This window comes from Chinchilla lanigera, unplaced genomic scaffold, assembly GCF_000276665.1.
Source record: "Chinchilla lanigera isolate Chin_1 unplaced genomic scaffold, ChiLan1.0 scaffold00033, whole genome shotgun sequence".
In the NCBI taxonomy this organism is placed as follows: Eukaryota; Metazoa; Chordata; class Mammalia; order Rodentia; family Chinchillidae; genus Chinchilla; species Chinchilla lanigera.
The window spans coordinates 18,746,378-18,764,789 of NW_004955434.1; the positions used below are offsets into that span (position 1 = coordinate 18,746,378).

General features: G+C 37.0%; 1 protein-coding gene across 1 annotated transcript in view; it reads left to right on the forward strand.

Moving 5' to 3' along the window:
- Ccdc171 (coiled-coil domain containing 171) overlaps nt 1-14,399 on the forward strand; it is a gene marked incomplete at its 5' end in the record, with an annotated part of 359,501 nt that extends 345,102 nt beyond the window's left edge. The window contains 1 exon segment of the mRNA XM_013516391.1: nt 12,006-14,399. Coding sequence (XP_013371845.1) covers nt 12,006-12,233 — 228 coding nt within the window. The 3' untranslated portion in view covers nt 12,234-14,399.
- Nucleotides 14,400-18,412: the final 4,013 nt, after the last annotated feature.

The following is an 18,412-nucleotide window of genomic DNA, read 5'->3' on the forward strand; positions in this document are numbered from 1 at the left end:
ACAGCCTATGGGACAAATATACCTGCCACTTATTTTTGTATGGCCTGTAAGCTAACAATGGTTTTCATATTTTAAAATGTTAGGGAAAAAAACAAAGAGGAAGAATATTTCATGACAAATCAAAGTTATGAAATTCAAATTTCAATGTCTAAATAAACTTTAAATGGAATAATGCTATGATAACTCATTTACATATTGTCTGTGGCTACTTTTGTATTCCAACAACAGGGTTTAGTAGTTGTAGTAGAGACTATATAGCCTACAATGCATAAAGTATTTCTAATCTGGTCCTTTACTGAAAAAGTTTGCTGACCCTTGATTAAGCTGAAGCATTTGTCCATGTTATCCAAAAGTTAAAGAAATACAAGATAGTTATAATGCTAGTTTTTCTTAGTTCATTGAAAAGAAGGGTTTGTGCTAATTTCATTTAGAGAATTTTTTATGCCTATATCTTGTGCTCTGATACACAATGCATTAAATATTGTTATTCTCCTATTTTGTTTTGAAAATTTGTTTCATTTTTTCCATAAAATAAAAAGCAAAAGTTTATAATCGTAAAGTTTATAGTTGCATAATATTGTATCAAGGAGTTGTAGCTAATTTACCCATATTCTGAAGTTAAATATTGGGTAATTTACCATTTAGGTCTGTTATTAATATAAGGAACTTAACCTGAATGGGCTGTTGAATCAAATGGCAGTAACCATTTAAAACGGTTCCCTAATTATAGTCTGCCTCAGTCACCTTCCCACCCCTGGGGTGAAGTATCTTATAACTGCAGTCTAAACGAGGGAAGGGTTTTCTTGGCTCACAGTTTTCAGGGAAGCCTCTTGGCAGAAGGGCTTGGCAGAGGGAAACCTGCTCCCCTCATGGAAGCCAGCGGGGGTAAGGAGGGAAATAGTCAAGGACAGTAGTACAACCGTGTAGGTCATGCCCCCAGCCCCCTACCTCCTGAAAGCCATATTTAGCTACTGAGCTCATCAGTGGATTAACTCAGCGACTTGTGCAGTATCCCCATGACCCAATCAGCTTCTAAAAGGTGAATACATGAGACTTTGAGGGGACATTTTAGATCTAAAACATAACATTGTCCAAATTTATACAATTGCCGACAGTTTATGAATGCTTGTTTTACGTGTTTTTACTAACATTGTAGTTTCACTAAATGTATTAAAGTTTAGTTTTCATAGGCAAATATCTCATTCACTTTCCAGTTTTGACTGCTGGTGGGGTTTACTGTTTTTCCCCACTTATTTGTAAATCAGCTCTATTTCCACTTTTGTGAACTGCTAGTTTATAGCCTTTGCTCCAGATTCAAATAATTTTAAAGATAAAAAAATATTTGGAGAAAAATTTAATTTTCAAAGGTTTTCCATCACCAACACTCCAGTTGAGTCCTTTCATCCAAAGATAATTTTTTGTGATTTGTTTTTTTCAGAAAAAGTAGGGCTATGTATACATGTATTTGTACTTACTTTTAAATGTAAATACATATTATTATATATGTGGATATAGGTACTATGTGCAGATGGTCCCTCAGTTTCCATGTTTGTACAGTACTTATGATTTATCTCTTCTATAATGCTGCAGAACTGATACGCATTCAGTAGAAATAACCCTTAAAATCTTGCATGTGGGCCTTTCCCGGTGCGAACGCATGCCTGTGATACTGTCCTTGGGGCGAGCAGTCCAGAGGGCCTCAGCGTCTCAGTCCCCCTCGCAATCACAGGGTGACGACCAGCGCTCCATAGTATGCTGTGTGGCCAAGCTGTGGTGCTTGTTAGGTGTTCTAAATGCATTTTCATAAAATATTTTCAATTTATGGTGGGTGTATGGGGGCATATCCCCATGGTAAGTCAAGGAGCCTCTGTGTGTGAATTTGTACCTAGCTATACACGTGCTATTTTGAACTTTTTTTCACTTGGACATATTTCTGTGTCAGCATTTACACATTTACCTCAGTTTTTAAGTGATTGCATTCTACATTTTGTCGTATTTTACTTAAATAGCCCTCTGTTGATGGAGATTTCAGTTTCATTTGTAAATGTTTTTCTATTTAAAAATACTTCAGTGTACACACTTCTGTGTTCATCTTGATAAATTTTTGTGAATGTAGCCATAGAAGAAATGCCTCATGGTATAATAGGTAAATGTAAAGGGTGATATGGTGGGTGTGGTGGATGAATTAATGGGCAACTTGTGACACCCAGCTGAACTGTACTGGGTGTGGAAGGCCCACCTGAGGATTGTTGACAAGAGGATAAAAGGAGATCTGAATGGGAAGATGCTAGTGCTGCTGCTTTTCCTACAGAAGCTTGTCACAATGGCTTTCTTGATATGAACTCAGCTGTTGTCATTCTCAGAGGACACTGGGACCTTGTTGTTGCTGAGGATGGCTGCAGTTCTCATCAGGGGAGCTCTGGTCCTTACCTTGAGCATCACTTCCTGGCTCCAGTGCAGATCCCTCAGGCTGCTGGACCGATCCTTCATCCTGCTGGTACAGACTTTCTAGCTTCCACCACTGACCTTTGGGCCTTCCCAGCACAGATCCTTGATAGACTTGCCTGAGACATTGTCATGGCTCTTGGCCTCCAGTTGGACTTGTGCAGGACCTTGCCATGGGCTCTAGGTCTTCAGCTGGACTCATGCAGGACATTGCCATTGTATCCAAGCCCTCAGCTAGATTTTTTGGGTCTCTACTGCATTTGACTTTTTGGATGACTATTTTAAAATAATCCTGTAAATTATATGTCCTGTATTAAATCTATTCCCTTGTAAGCCCTGACTACACCAGGTGAATACATTTAAAATGTTGTCTTTTAGAAAGTTCACATCAGCTTTCCTCCCTACCTGCATGGCATGAGTTTGCTTTATTTTTCTCTTCTCAGTAGAGAAGACATAATCTACATTTTCCATCTGATAGTTGAAAAGTAATATCTCATTGGCACATTTTCTCAATACAAACCTCAAATTACTGTAATGTTTAGCATGTTTTCATATGTTTATTGGTTATTGTATACCTCAACCAAATAGGCAATTTGTACTTGATGCAGAACTGCCAGGGTTTGCATATATCTGTTTTGTCTTTCTTCCTTAGTAATAGCAACTCTGAATATTACCTGGGGTGCTCAGTGGGCATAAAAAGAAGCCTAAGTTAGCCATTTGACCTAAATTCTAGCCAATGAGATACAAGCAAGTGTGTATGATTTTAGAAGGTGTTTTTAAATGGAAGCCACATTCTGAGCCATATAGCCCAAGGTAGAAGTTTGGCCTGTGCTCCTGTGAGCTTCATGTAGCCTGGTCAGAAGGCGATGCACTTCTCTTCTACGTAAGCCCTTCACTTTTGGGGTTTTCTGTCACAACTAAATCATAACAAATTCATTACCAGTAGTTTCTTTTCTAATTATGTTCTTCTTTAATTGATTTACGTAAGCCTTTTTGTAAATGAAGAAAGTCACCTCTATTGTTAGCATGTGTGTTTTGCTTTTTAAAACCAGTTTATTTCCATTTTCAGTGACACTTCTTTATACTGTATGCTCAAGGATTTATTCAACTTTTGTATTTTTTGTACATTTGAATTATGGAGATACTTACATTTTAGATTACTTTATGTTGGGAGACTAAGCTGTTTAAGAGTGTATGTTTCTAAGACCCAGGGAAAGAATGCCTTTTTTGCATTTTTTGTTCATTTCTGGCCCTCCGCCAGCAGGTGCGCTGGGATTGGCAGGACAGAAGCGGCCTAGGAGAACAGGGGTGTGAAGAGAACTAGGAACAAAAGCATTTGGGGAAAATTCTTCAGCTCTTTTTCCATCCTCAACCTTGTCAGGAAATTTAAACATCTAAGAGAAGAAAATGGGAATTGTTATCTTGTCAGGCACAAGATATCTTCAGAGTAATTTAAAATTAAGGCTTAAGTGTCCTAGTGTAATTTAAAACTTCAGTGCTGAATTTTAACCTCTGAATACAACAATGGAGAGGCTCCTTTGGTGAAGGCTAGAAGTTTCATTTTATGTAAATTTCATAAAATTAATTTACTACCATGCACATTCAAATATTGGAATATAATAAAGTATGTATCAAAAATATAAATATTTTTAGCCTTTAGTACAATCTATGTACATTTATTTTCTGGTCACAAAGATTTCTTGAACCATTATTGTGGTTATGAAATGGCTTTACATACAAAGTAAACCTGAGGCTGAACCCTCTTTGGCAGCGTGAGATGCATCAGTGGGAGAGTCATACCAAGATTGGCATCCCTTTCTAAACTGTCGAGCTGTACAACCTGGGGCAATGTTTCTATTTCTCTGAACTCCAATTTCTTCAATTGTGAAATGAGGGTAGTCGCAATACTTTTGCCTTGAGTTGTGAGAATTCATGTAATGTCTTTAAAATTAGGCCTAGCACAGTGCTTGACATATATGCTTAATACATGTTAGATAATAATTATAAATTTGGATTTTATTATAACGAGGTGAGTATAAAGAGAAGTGAGGAATTATTTTGGACTATGAGTTTTTGTGTATATTATTTATTCTTTATAATAACCCTATGAAAGATTATACTTTCTACTTTACAGATAAGGATACAGGCTCACACAGGATCACCTAGTTAATATATGGTAGAATAAAATTTGGAATCTGAGATCTCTTCAGCGTCAAAGCCCATATCCTTTGCACTATACTGTGCTACATCTATGTGAGACATAATCTGTATGTGCATAAAATAACCAGATAGCATTATCACAGCAAAACCATATTAGTGGTTCATTTGTTCATTTGTTCACTCATTCATTCAGGCACCAGTTTAGAATTTTCTTTAGTCCCAATATTCTGCAAAGTTCTAGGAATACAAAGTCATGACTTTGTTACACTAGGTGTTCATAGTTTTATAGGAAAAATGTAAAGGATACAAATAAGGAAAGACAGCAAAATAAATCCTCATAAGGAATTTAGAAGTCTGATTGGATGTTGCAGTTATCCACATAGTTGGGGAATGGTGGGAAGAAGTTCTGGAAAGGCCATACCAATGAGATAAACCTCAACTAGAGTTTAAAAGGTACAGAATCCAGCCAGCCAGAAGGAGATGTGGATGGACAGGCTGGTGTGAACCAGGGAGTGCTGTATTTAAGCACTTACAGGAAATGGTAGATGGAACTAGAAAGGAAGCAGAGCTACAAAAAGCTGCAGAGTCACACAGCAAAGGACATGGCTGCAGGGAAGCATGGAGTCAAAACCATGAATTCAGGCAGTATTCCATACCCACCCAGCAGTAGAGGCTGAACTTGGACCAGTTCAAGACCTGGGAATCTGCCTAAGGATAAAATTGTTGTGAATCAAATTTGTGGTTATTATGTTCTACCTATATTTCTGATTTATTTCTACCCCTATAATTGTCCTTTTTAAATCTCTAAGTCTTTTATAGTCCTCCATTGACTCACACTTCTTCCATGCTTTTTGTCAGTGAGCTAAAGAGCTAAACTGGTCTGTACTAAGGTTTAGTGGCTTGTAGGAAGAAGAATGCATAAAATATTTCTACAGGCTTGGTACTGGTAACTAAACATTAGAATTGCTAACAACATTGTAAGAAATTGCTACTTAATAGTGTGATAGCAGATGTATGAGTGCACATATTTGAAAGCATACCTCAAGTAAATATATGCATGTATATTTATCAGGTGAATATCTGTGTCCAGGTGTGTACCTGTTGTATGTATCTCAGGTATGTAATTGAGAACTTCAAAAGAGAATTATTCCAGATTATATACGTGATTCTTGCCAACTCTGATGGCCTCTGTAAATTGCAGCAGCCTGTGATACTAGAATGGCAGAATTGGAAAACTGACTTAAATTTGATTAACTAATTTAAAGTACAGTATTTGCTTTTTTATTTTAAAGAGAATTTTAAAAAAGGAACAATACCAAAATACCAACAACACAGACAAAAACAAAACAAAGCAAAAACAATAAGAATGATACAGGGTTTCAGAACAAAATGATAAGGGATTAGCAGTACTACATATTTTTATTAAAGTACAGCATTTGGAAGGAAGAAAATTTAAGTATTGACACTCTAATGGTAAGATGACACTGGGAACTAGAGCAGAAATGGCAAGAAGGCCTCATTGCAGTGCCCTCCTCTGGACGCTTGGATTTTTTTCATTAATTCACGTAGAACACTTTTACTCAAAACCAGTCAATAATGTACAGAACTTAAAACATCGGAGGTAGAAATAATGGTATGTGTAAGAGTGAATTTAATTGAATGAAGCCATATTATTTAAATGTGGCTAATCTTGTTATTTTTCTCTTTATTTTAGAACTATGTGCAGTATGGATTCCTTGCTATCTATACCCTCTCAAATCTTTAAGTATTATATCTGGGAAACTCTGATTTCTGGGTTAATATTACCCAGATGAATGAGGTTTTACTATTGTATCATATATGTGTACATGTGGGATTATAACAGACCTGTAGAACTTCAGTGCAGCCCCTCATCTTATAGGATATATACAAGGGAAGTGAGGCTGGAGTGGTCTAACATGGACCTAGTTAGATTGTATTAGAACAGAGGGGAGAAACTGTAGTCTGCCTGCCTCCAGTCTAAAGTTTCTTTCCCCACACTCTATGTCTATGTGCTTAGCATAATCTCCATGCAGTATTACTCAGGCTTACTAAATCACATTTTCCCTCACTACTCATAATACTAAATACTAGAAGACTTAACTTGATCATAAATGTTACACAGGAGACAAATGGCTTAGTGTCATGGTTTCAGAAACCTCGGTTGGCAAACTAGCTTTGATTCATAGGTAATTTATTGAGCGGTTATTTTATTATTAGGCTAATGCTTTATTTTTGTTGTTTGGAGAACATTCTTAAAAATTAAGATTTTAAAGCCCTGAAAAATGGCTGTTAGATGTGTCCAATTACTACATTTCATAAGATTTCTAAAATGGAGAAATTTAGTAGACACATTTGGTATTGTGAATATGTATTTAGCTGATGGACTATAACAGTTCAAATAGAATCATTTACAGCTTATTGAGTAAATAAAAGTGCTTCCATAAAGATTCACATGACACCTAGCTTTTATTCCAGGTAACTAATTCCTTTTTGAAAGATTGCCTAAATTTAGATTTACATAAGAGACTACCTGAACACCTTAACAGTTTAAAAAGTAGTTTAAATGACCATAGACTTTACAGATTTAAAACATAGGATATGGCGGTGAATATTAACTTTTAATGGTCTCTGACAAAAAGTTATTTAACTGTATTTTGCTCTCTATGTCACATTAAAAAAGCATTATGAACTATTTCTGGATGCTATTTATAACAAGGAAAATAATTAATATTTACTTGTTATTTTAACATCATATTCTCAAATAAAACTTTTACCACAATTTTTGCTGGCTTCTTTTTATGCTAAGTGACTTAAAATCAGATTTTATCCCATTTCATGAACAAAATTTATTTTCTAGCAGAACAGCAGATTATCCTAGTAGCAAAAAGAATAATTTGTTTTCATTACACAAAAGTGAGCCTGTGTATTTGCTGGAGGGTATGTCTTTTGGTGATAAAATTCTTAAAGGAAATTTCTCCCTCTTTCTCTCTTCCCTTCTCAGCTATGGGTTTTAGGTTATTTTCCGTGTTTAGAACATAAGATCAGAAGATAATGTGTAAAAACTAAAACTAATTTGAAATATTAGAAAAATACTCAACACCCATTTCAAGGTTATTTAGGAACCAAAAAACACTTAGATGAAAGGGTACTTTCACACACATAGTAGAAAATAGGCATATTAAAAAGGATGGGAAAAGGCAAACAAGGGATCCTTTTGTAGAGTGCCAATATTACGGAAAATGTCAAAGTTAGTAGAGATCATTCCTAAAAGATGCCTTCCTTATTTATAATACGTCACAAAAACAAAGAGGAAACTTCAAAGACAGCGCGTAGGTGGAGGATATTATACTGTCTCTAACACTGGCAAAATAGGAATGTGAGTCAGTTTGGTACAGTTACTCTCTCTAATCTAGAACATCAGGAAGAAAATGTCCGTTGGGGGACGTCTGACTTTCCTCATTTGATTCTGCACACCCTCCCTTTCCACATATAGGTTTCTTAGACCAGAACTTAAAGAACTAGAAACGTCCTAAAAACAAAAAAATGAAAGCAGAATTACCTTGTGATCTAGCAACCCCACTTCTGGGTATGTACCGGAAGATCTGAAATCAGTATGTTGAAGATATGCTTCATTCTTATCTTAACATTTGATAGTATCAGTCCATCACTGGGTGAATGGACTATCACTGTGTACATCACTGGATGAATGGACAAAACAATGTGGAATATAAACACAATGGCATACTCTTCAGCCTTAAAAGAGAAAGAAATTCTGTCCTTTGTTACAACGTTGGTAAAGTTGGAGATTATACCAAACATTGGACAAATGTTGTGTGTTCTCAAAGTGAAGCCTAAAACAAATTCATAGAAGCAGAATGAACAAGTGTGTTTGGCAAACGCTTGCTGTGAGGGGACAGAGAGCTGCTAATTAAAGGGTACAAAGACTCAGCCAGACAGGAGGAACAAGTGTGTGTGGTGGACTGACAACTGGTGGTCAATTTGGAACCATCCGAAGATGAACTGAGGATAAACTGAATCAGTGTGGAGGGCCCACCTGAGGATTGCTGCCAACGGCCTAAAAAAGAGAACTGGAGAGGAGAAGGTGTGCTGTCGATTCTCTTGGAGGAGCTTATCATGCTGCTTTTCCTGATATGAACTCAGCTGTTCTCATAATCGGAGGAGCTCTAGACCTCACTGTCGCTGAGGATGGCTGCAGTTCTTTTTGGGGGAGCTCTCCTTGCTTTGAGCATCACTTCCTGGCTCCAGTGCAGATCCCTCACCCTGCTGGCACAGATCCTTCATTTCCCTGTTGCAGACTTTCTAGCTTCCACCACTGACCTTTGAGCCTTTTCAGTGCAGATCCTTGAAACAGACTAGCATGAGACATTGCCATGGGTTCTTGGCCTCCGGGTGGACTCATGGGGTGGGGGCACTGTCATGGTCTCTAGGTTTTCAGCTGGACTTGTGAAGAACATTGCCATGGGTCCAAGCCCTCAGCTGGGTTCTTTGGGTCTCTAGTGTGTGGACAGATCTCCTGTACTCTTTCGCATTTGACTCTTTGGGTGAATATTATAAAAGAATCCTATAAATTATGTGTCCTGTATTAATTTGTCTCCCTTGCAAACCCTGACTACAATAGTACGTTTGTTTTTTTAACAAAATCTATTGTGCAGTGTGGTGAATATAAAATATCATTAATAGAACAAATCTCAAATATTCTCATCACAAAAGGTCAAGTAGTTGAGGTGATGAATTTATTACCTTGGTTTAATCATTTCATGTTGTGGTGAATTGATACCTGGTGGTCAGCTTATAACCCCCAGCTGAACTGAGTGAGCATGGTGCTGGGTGTGGGAGGCCCGCCTGAGGACTGCTGCCAACAGCATAAAGGCAGACCTGGAGAAGAAGAAGCAGGCTGTTGGGAGCTGAGGGAGGCTGTGGGAAGCTGGCTTTCCTGATGAACTTGGCTGTTTTCATCCTCCGAGGAGCTCGGGACCTCACTGGCACTGAGAATGGCTTCAGTTCACTTTCAAGAGCTCTGGTCCTCACTTTGAGCATCGCTTCCTGGTTCCGGAGGGGGAAAAGCTTGCTGTGTTGGCTTGCCTGATGGGAACTCGGCCATCCTGATCATCGGAGGAGCTCGGGACCTCACTGTTGCTGAGGGTGGCTGTGGTACCTTTTGGGGGAGCTCTGGTTCTTCTGAGCATCACTTCCTGGCTCCAGTGCAGATCCCTCAGCCTGCTAGCACAGGTCCTTTATCCTACTGGCACAGACTTTGTAGATTCCACCGCTGACCTTTGGGCCTTCCCAGCAGACACATGAAACAGGTCTGCATGAGATGTGTCATGGGCTCTGGGCCTCCAGTTGGATTCATGGGAGGCATTATTATGAGCTCTGGGTATTCAGCTCAACTCATGTAGGACATTGTTGTGGGATCCAGGCCTTCAGCTGGATTCCTTGGTCTTAGTGTGTGGACAGATTCCCTGCACTCTTGTATACTGTTCTTTGGGTGACTATTGTAAATGATCATATAAAGTATGATATGTGTGACACCAACACAGATGTTACATTTAAAAATACAATGCACTTTGAATGCCCCATAAATACATACTATAACTTGACAGTATTAAAATTATAAAACAAACCTTTGAAGCCTTGCCCAATAGCATTATTTTATTATAGTCAAATGCTGTTGTTACACTAAGTTTCATTAAGAAGACAGTCAGGCTGGACCATGTCCTGCTCTTCCCGCTTCTCCTTTATCCCCAGGTCTGGCAGAATAAGAAGTTAGAAGATGGCAGTGTAGTATTGATAGCGGCAAAGCTGATAGGCTATAATGCTGCCAGTTTAGATTCACAGCTGGAAAAACACCAGAAAAGCTGTTTTAATAGCAACACACATACAGGAGTTTATGCCTGCAGCCCCTGGTGAATGGAGCACCTTTTTCAGGGTCTGAACATGCTTGGGCCTACTATTAAAAGGTTCTGCAAGTGAAAGCTCGTCAGTGCTGCTAAAGGGGGTCATTACATGGTTTTAGGAAGTTCTTTTCCTTCAGTGGGGATGAGATAAACCTTGTCCTTCATAGAGCTATGCAAGTGGCCATTTTAGGTTGGTTTTTTTTTTAAATTCCAGCATAAAAAGAGATGATTTCCGTCAGCTATAGGCTTGCAGTGGAATATCAAGAAATCAAAAGAACAGAGATCAAAGAAAATTGCTGAACTAGGTGTTAGATGCAGACATTGATTTTCCTCCAGTTGTAGTTTTAAAAAAAATCTACAAAAATGGTAACATATACAACCGTTGAATTTCTAATACTTCCCTCAAGCCAGCAATAGCTTCTTTCTTGTTTCTACATGTAGAAGCAGTTTTGTATGACATGATGTAATAAAGCAGACCCTTATACTATCCATTATTTTCTTATCAAAACTATAAGACAGTCTACCAGAAAGGTGTTTTCTTAACTCTATTGTACAGAATGTGATTTTTAGAGAGGTGATACTTGTGACTAAACTTGATATCATCCAACATTTATTTCCTGGGAAATTGGAAAATTCTAACATAAAACTGATCACTGTTTTTCTATTATCTTTAAATGTTATAAAATAATATTTATCTGCTTTACTGCTAAGACTTCACTCAAATTAAATTAATACTACTGATTGCCAACATTACTTAAGGCTTAAATGCATAGCTCTATCAAAATGCCAGTTTTGTTTTCAAGTACTTCATGTACCTGTGATATTTCAGTCTAGGTACCAGCAATGCTGTAAAATCTGTGGGATTGTTTTTCATGTTATGCTCCCTTATTTTGATAACAATTTCCAAGTACGTGTACTTAGAACAGTCCTTATCAAAGCAGGATGGTAGAATTACTAGATGTAAAGGCAAAAAGCTCTTCTCACTAGAATTTTATATCTCAGGGTATTATTTTCTAGAAGTCACTGGGATTGTCTTACATTTCTTTGTGCTGTATTTGTCAATTGAATAAATCCTACTGGTAGGCTTAGAAACATAGCTATCCATAGTTCATTTTCTAAGCAGTCTAATCTTCCATATTACATAGCACATGCTATAAACATAATGAAATAAACACTGTTAGCATTGATTTCTGTAAATTGCAGTGAATTAAAGCTGAGTATACTGACTCTTTGAAATGCTAATATTATACTAAGTTTTAGTGTTTCTCCTGTTTTTTCTGAAAAGTTTTTGTCATAGGACAACCAGCCACTTAGAAAATAGTTACATATTATCAGATAGGTTATTTAGATGTCAGTTTCTGTCCCACCTAATATAGTAATGATTACTAGTCTACTTCCTTGTTTTTAGTTCTGTTTGAGAGTTTTCAATTCAGTGTGTTTTTTTCCTTTTGTGTGTCACAGACAGGATCGAGGGACCACTCAAATCTCTCCGTTCCTTCAAGAGCTGCTCTCCCCGCTGACACAATCGGTGTGGGGAGTTTTTTGCCTTTGCAAGCTGAACTTGATACAACCTATGCGTTCTTAAAGGAGACGTTCATAAAAACTGCACCCCATTCCCTAGCATCATCTCACGCCTCTCCAGCAAGCACGTCTGCTAACGCCAAAGGACCAGCGCAGATTGGATTATGACTTTATGAAACAAAAGTGGAGGAACAGTTAACAGTACAATTAAAATTGTTTGAAGGGGGATTTTCTTATCAGTTGAATTTTGTTTCAGCACAAGTGGGAGTGGATTTTTGAAAATATTGTACAATATCTTGATATGTGCAGGTATCTGTCTCAAATAAGAAAATAACCCACTTTTTCTCTCTAAGTTTTATTTATTATCACAGTTCCTCATTTTTATGTAACATATTTTTAAATGTTAAAGAATGACACATTTTGGGTAATTTCCCTCGGACTTAAAAAAATCAATAAGCCATTTTAGTCTCTATCTATCAAAGTTGTTTCATACTTGTCTGTTGTAAAGCAGGACTGCAGTACTTTAATAGGATTGAGAGAGCTATTTGAAATGTATGCCAATGATTCCTGTCATTTCATGGCAGCCCTGCCATGGTTCACTGAGCCCCTCTTCTCTCTTGTCAGCTCGACGGAAGACAAGCATTTAGTTGCAAACTTTAAGCAGGTTGTGCAAAACAGAAATGATGTGACTGCTTCTCCTCCTGCACAATAATGTCACTCCTGGTCAATGTGAGAAGGTCAGGTTGCTCCTTGTAAAGCTACATGATACCACTTGCCCATTTGAACAAGTTAAGTTAACTGCTGAATCTGGTCCCTGCAGGCATTGAAAACTCATCCTTTTATCAAGTCTGCGTGTGATAAGAAAGTAGAGCAATTGTACTGGGGGAATTTCTGTGGTATGTTTAGGCACTTTATAAGGACAGTTCCCACACTAGTAGAGCAGGTAATCTATTTAGTACAAACTAAAAAAATTCCAGGTAATGACCGTTTTGACCTTCAAAATAGACTCCGTTTTTGTTTTTGTTGTTGGTAGGACCCAAGAGTGACGCCCATCTTAGATGCTGACAGAATTTAAAACAAGGCCATTGCCCTGCATTTTCTGCCTTGTAGCACACAGAAGTAAAATTGTATGTCAGGGCGAGATGTCGGGGAGCTGACAAGATGCCCCAGTGACATTTCAGCTAGAAAGAGCAAGTGTCTTGCAACCAAGCGGTCAAATATCAAATAATAGGTCAAGCAGGAAGGAGCTGAGTTCTAACCACAAAGAGGTTTCTGGTAACTTACTTGACAAGCTTTTGGGCGCTTTGTGGCTTGACAAAGTGATGTTCTGTTGGGTATCGCTAGACAGACTGTTCTTTATCGCCTTCAGAAGATCAGACGTTGACATGGATTAAACTCTTTAACCCTTAAAGGTTAAATCCTTGCAGTTTGCATCCTGGTGAGTGAAGAACAAAGGAATATTTGTAATATGCATTTATATTTGTAATATGCATTTATATTTGTTTTAATCACTTAACTCCCCAGTGATAGTAACTTCTGATGTGAACTGTAGTTTTTGACAAAGCATTTTGTTACAAAATCTACATTTTATACTATTTTTCACTATGGAGTTTTTCCATTGTGGATACATTAAAGATAGCAATATATGTTATGGAATCCATATTGTTTATGGTGACATTTGACTCAGATATATCCAACTTCTGAGAATTTCTTATTGGCCTTAAGAAATGAAATCTGTACACTATTTATGGTGTTAGTCACATTACCCAAATGACGGATGCTGTCTGAGTAAGCATATTACTGTCATACTGTGTAACACAATATTATACGTTAGGCTGCTGAGCCAATACAATTTTTGTGTGAAACTTTTTGTATGACATAAAATTCTGTTTTTAACAAAACTCTCTTAATTCTTTCCTTGGAATTCTTTTTAATATGCCTCATATAATGTAATCTGTATGAAACTCAACTTTATTATAGTACAGAGTGTGCATTGATTGTTTTTGTATAGATCATAGAATAATTTCTACACATTCTTCTGTCATTCATACAGTGATTAGAATATTCTCCATATGAAATCAGTATGTAGTTTTTTAGTTCTTATGTGATCATTGAGAGTCCATTCTGGCATTATAGAAAAGTGTTACCCTGTGTAACTTACATGTCTGTGTTTGTGTATGTATGTTTATATTGAATCTGTTTCCAGGTTCTGCTAATTTAAGAGGAATAAGCACCTTTGTGAAATGTGCCTTGGAAAGGCTTTGGTCTGTTTGCCTTAATTTTACAGTCTGTTACTGGGATAACTATAAAAATAAATGTATGTGTCTCTCCATATATGTGGGTTTCTGATCTTACTGATAGATTTTACACAGCAAATTCTGAACTGTAAATTCAAAAAGATTATTAAATCAAATTGAAGCATGTCACATTTATAAGCAGCTAGATGTTAAAGGCCGTAGGAACTGAAGGATGAGCCTCCCGAGCAATCATTAGTATTCACTACCAAATATAGTAATATTTATACCATATGCTTTTTCCCCAGAAGTCAGACCCAGCAGGAGGAGAAGATTTAATGACATATCCTATGGAGATCTGAGAAACTCTAGACTGCGTCTGAGCACCTTAGTGACCAATTGCTGCATATTTGAGATCTGTGTTGCACTGGCAAGGACAGTTGCTCTATCAGCTTCTTTAACTCCTTACGAGTGATGTATAGACGATACATTTCTCCAGAGAATTACTTCAGATATTTTTGTAGGGGAAAGGAAGTTTTACTTTACACCTGAGCGTGTAGATTTTCTTACTAACCTTCTGTGATCTAGAAAAATGCCTATATCACCCATCACTGTCAAAGGGATTCTTAAAGTTATTGTTCTGATTCCTAAGTTACATTTATTTATTGAGGGTTTGCCAGTATTTTTAATGTAACTGTTTTAGAATGACATAATACAAATGCACAAAGATTTAGGAAATTGCAGGAATTGCTAATTCAATAATAATTTAATGACACAGGTTAAAAAAAAACCCTTTTACATAATAGAATGATCACTTTACCATTTTTACCAAATGTCTGATTCTTATTAAACATAGGCACTCTATTTCTTATGTCACATTTATAATATAAGCTACTATTGAATGTTTAATGATATCATTACTGTTTTCATGTTACTTTACTAGTTACATCTGAATTCATTCTGTAAATCATACTGAACAATAGTAAATTGATTCTGTTTCATTCTGCATGTTTTATAGATATGATTTCTAATGTAGAAGTTAGAAGGTGGTTAATATTTATTCAGCAATTACTATATTCCAGCTGTTATAGCAAAACTCTAATGTTCTCACAACAAGTATCTGGGAAAGGAATTTGTATCACCATTTTATAGATGAATAACTGAGAAGCTAAGATATTAAGTATTTTACTACCTAAGATCACATATGAGCTCTAAAGTGTCACTCCAAAGCCTACATTACTTTGGCAAGTCTGCCTTCCAGAAATAATATTTTTTTAGAGAAGAGAAGAATTAAAAGAAAATAATTATCCTGACTAGTTAGTAATAATTTGGAGAAGTTTTGGGTTACAATCTAGATTTCCTATCCATTGACTAGACACAATAAAATGTATGCGTGTTAATAGTGTATATGTAACTGCCGGCTGAAGGAACAGGTAAGTTTATGTCTGTCTTTAAGAGGAGTCAAAGTACTCACTGTGTTACCCAGGGTCTCTGGCTTGGCCTGAGAGACCGCATAGGTACTGTTAGAAACAGACCTCATGGAATCTACTGATGGCCAGCCAAACGCACCAAGTTACTGCTTCCATTAAAATGGAAAGTAATGACATACGCTATGTGTAGCTAATCCAGGCAAGATTTATGTATAACTGTAGGAAAAATTTGTAAAACATATTTTTCTGGACCAGTGTGGTAGACTGAATAATGGCCTCCAAAGATACCTGTATTCTAGTCTCTGGAAGCCATGAATGTTCCCTTATATGGCAAAAGGGTGGGGGCATTCTCCTGGATTGCCTGGGTGGGCCCAAAATGCAATGAAAGGTACCATTTTAAGAGAGGAAGGTGGATTGGTTTGATTGCAGAGGAGAAGGTGGGATGGTGGAGCAGAGACTGGAGGGCTGTGCTTTGGGGTCTGGTCTGAGGAATCCAGACAGCAGGGAGAAGCTGAAAAAGGCAAGGCACCGGGTCCTTCTCTCCGAGGTTCCAGAACTTTCAGAGGATAAATTCGTGCTGTTAAGCCTCATGTTTGTGGTAGTTCATTACAGCAGCCATAGGAAATGAATACAGCCAGTAAATGTTTCGTGTTTTTTGAAAACGATTACTAAGCTTAAGATATGAACAAACAGTAAAATTGTTCCTACTTAAAAATTAATCCTGATCACTTATTTTTATAACTTGAATTTCCAGATTTGTTTTTAGGTATCAGTTTTATGTGCTTGACCTTTCAGTTTAATAAGCAGTGGCTTTCCCTCCTGTGCCTGCGTTAGTCACACTCTCATTGTCATTTTTCATTATTCTTCAATTAATCTATTATTTCAAAGGCATTTTAATTTCTATATTTTTAAAATGGTATCACAGCCAGGCGTGGTGGCGCACACCTGTAATCCCAGCACGTGGGAGGCTGAGGCAGGAAGATCATTGCGAGTTTGAAGCCAGCCTGGGCTACAAAGTGAGCTCCTGGCCAGCCTGAACTGCATAGCGAGACCCTGTCTCAAAAAGAAAAAAAAAAAAAAAAAAAAGTAAAAAAGGTATCACATTTCCAGTGTATCCAATGTATCTTAAAAATCTACTTTAAATGATTGTTTTTATTTGATTCAATTTTATTGGCATTTTAAAAATAATTTTATTATGAAAGAATTCAACATTGAAAGAAGCAGGTGCTAATCATATCTTCAAATAATGATTTGGAATTTAAAAATCTTAAATGTGCCAGAACATTTTTTTTATTATTTGACCACGGGTTTGACTTATCCTTGGTACCCATTTTTTGTTACAACCAAAGTGAAAGAATTTTAATAATTTTCCTCAACAATGAAATCTAATTTTTTTTATTATTTAATATTTGAATCCATTTCATTTTACTTTGGTTTAGTAAGAGAAATGAGGCCAATTTTAACTGAACTGTGTTTAATATTATCAAACCTAAAATACTGAAGATCTAAGCCTAGAGTGATAAATATTTCGAGTACAGCCAAAAAGAACATTAAAGAAAAAGGTAAGCCTCTGGTTGTGTAAGGAACACATCTAGTCCTGGTTACGTGAGACATAAGTATGTAAATTTACCTGTTGTTTGAATTCTGTTTTTTTTTTTTTTTTCTTGAACCTTGACAATTTTATTGTAAGATTCTTTCTGGCTGTGGAATGCATTGATTGGCATACCCACGTATCAGACATCCTTCGGGTTCATACTGTGAGTGCTTAGTGCATTTCTTGTTTCTGGACCACTCCTTGTATAATCTTTCTTTTTAGTTGTTTCCTAAACAGATCTGACTCTGAAAGTCTCCCAAACTGTATCTTGTATGCAAATACTTTGACAACACAATGAGAAAATTTTCTCTTCATCATTGGTACCTAATTGCTATTGCATTAGCTGTAAAATATCTGGACACAGTAGAGAAAGGTAAATCAGAGTTTTGCTCTTTCCTCTAAATCATCTTGTGTGTAGCTATGTTAGGTGCTTAGGCATCTGTTTTGAAGGCACTGACCTTGTGTCATGCGGCAGAATCCCCCATGAGACTTTGAAAACTACTGGTTTATATTGTCTGAAGACGTCTTTTTGTGATTTAATTGAGTCATGCTTCAGTGTCTTTTATTGCATGTTAATGCCAGTGAAATGCTGATTGTTGAGAGTCTTCCTAGTGAAGCAGTCCCAGAAATGTTGTGCTGCTGTAGGAAACTACGTAAAATAAAGCCTCATTTAGGTCTGAAGGAGACTCATCTGACAGGTAAGGGGCTATCAGATATTCATAAATATTCACTAATGACAAGAATGTAAGGTGAGCTATCTGTCTGCAAACGATTGCTTCTATGTTTTGGGTATCAACATAAAGGAAGCATCTTAACTGCAGCCCAGAGTGAATGGGATTGTGTTAGGTGCCAGTAAAAAGAACCACAAAAGAAATAAATGGAGGATACATAATAGACATCTTACTTTTGTCTTGTTTCTTCTTCTAGCAATAAGCAAAACGTGGTATACTTTTTTTACGCTTACTTCTGGTCTAAAAGTAAGAGGCCTCCCCGGTAAAACTGCACAAGGAAAACTGGAACGTGGACACTCCCCGAGGGTACCACATACAGCACAGTTTACATGACTGGTGCACAACGTGTAGGGATCCA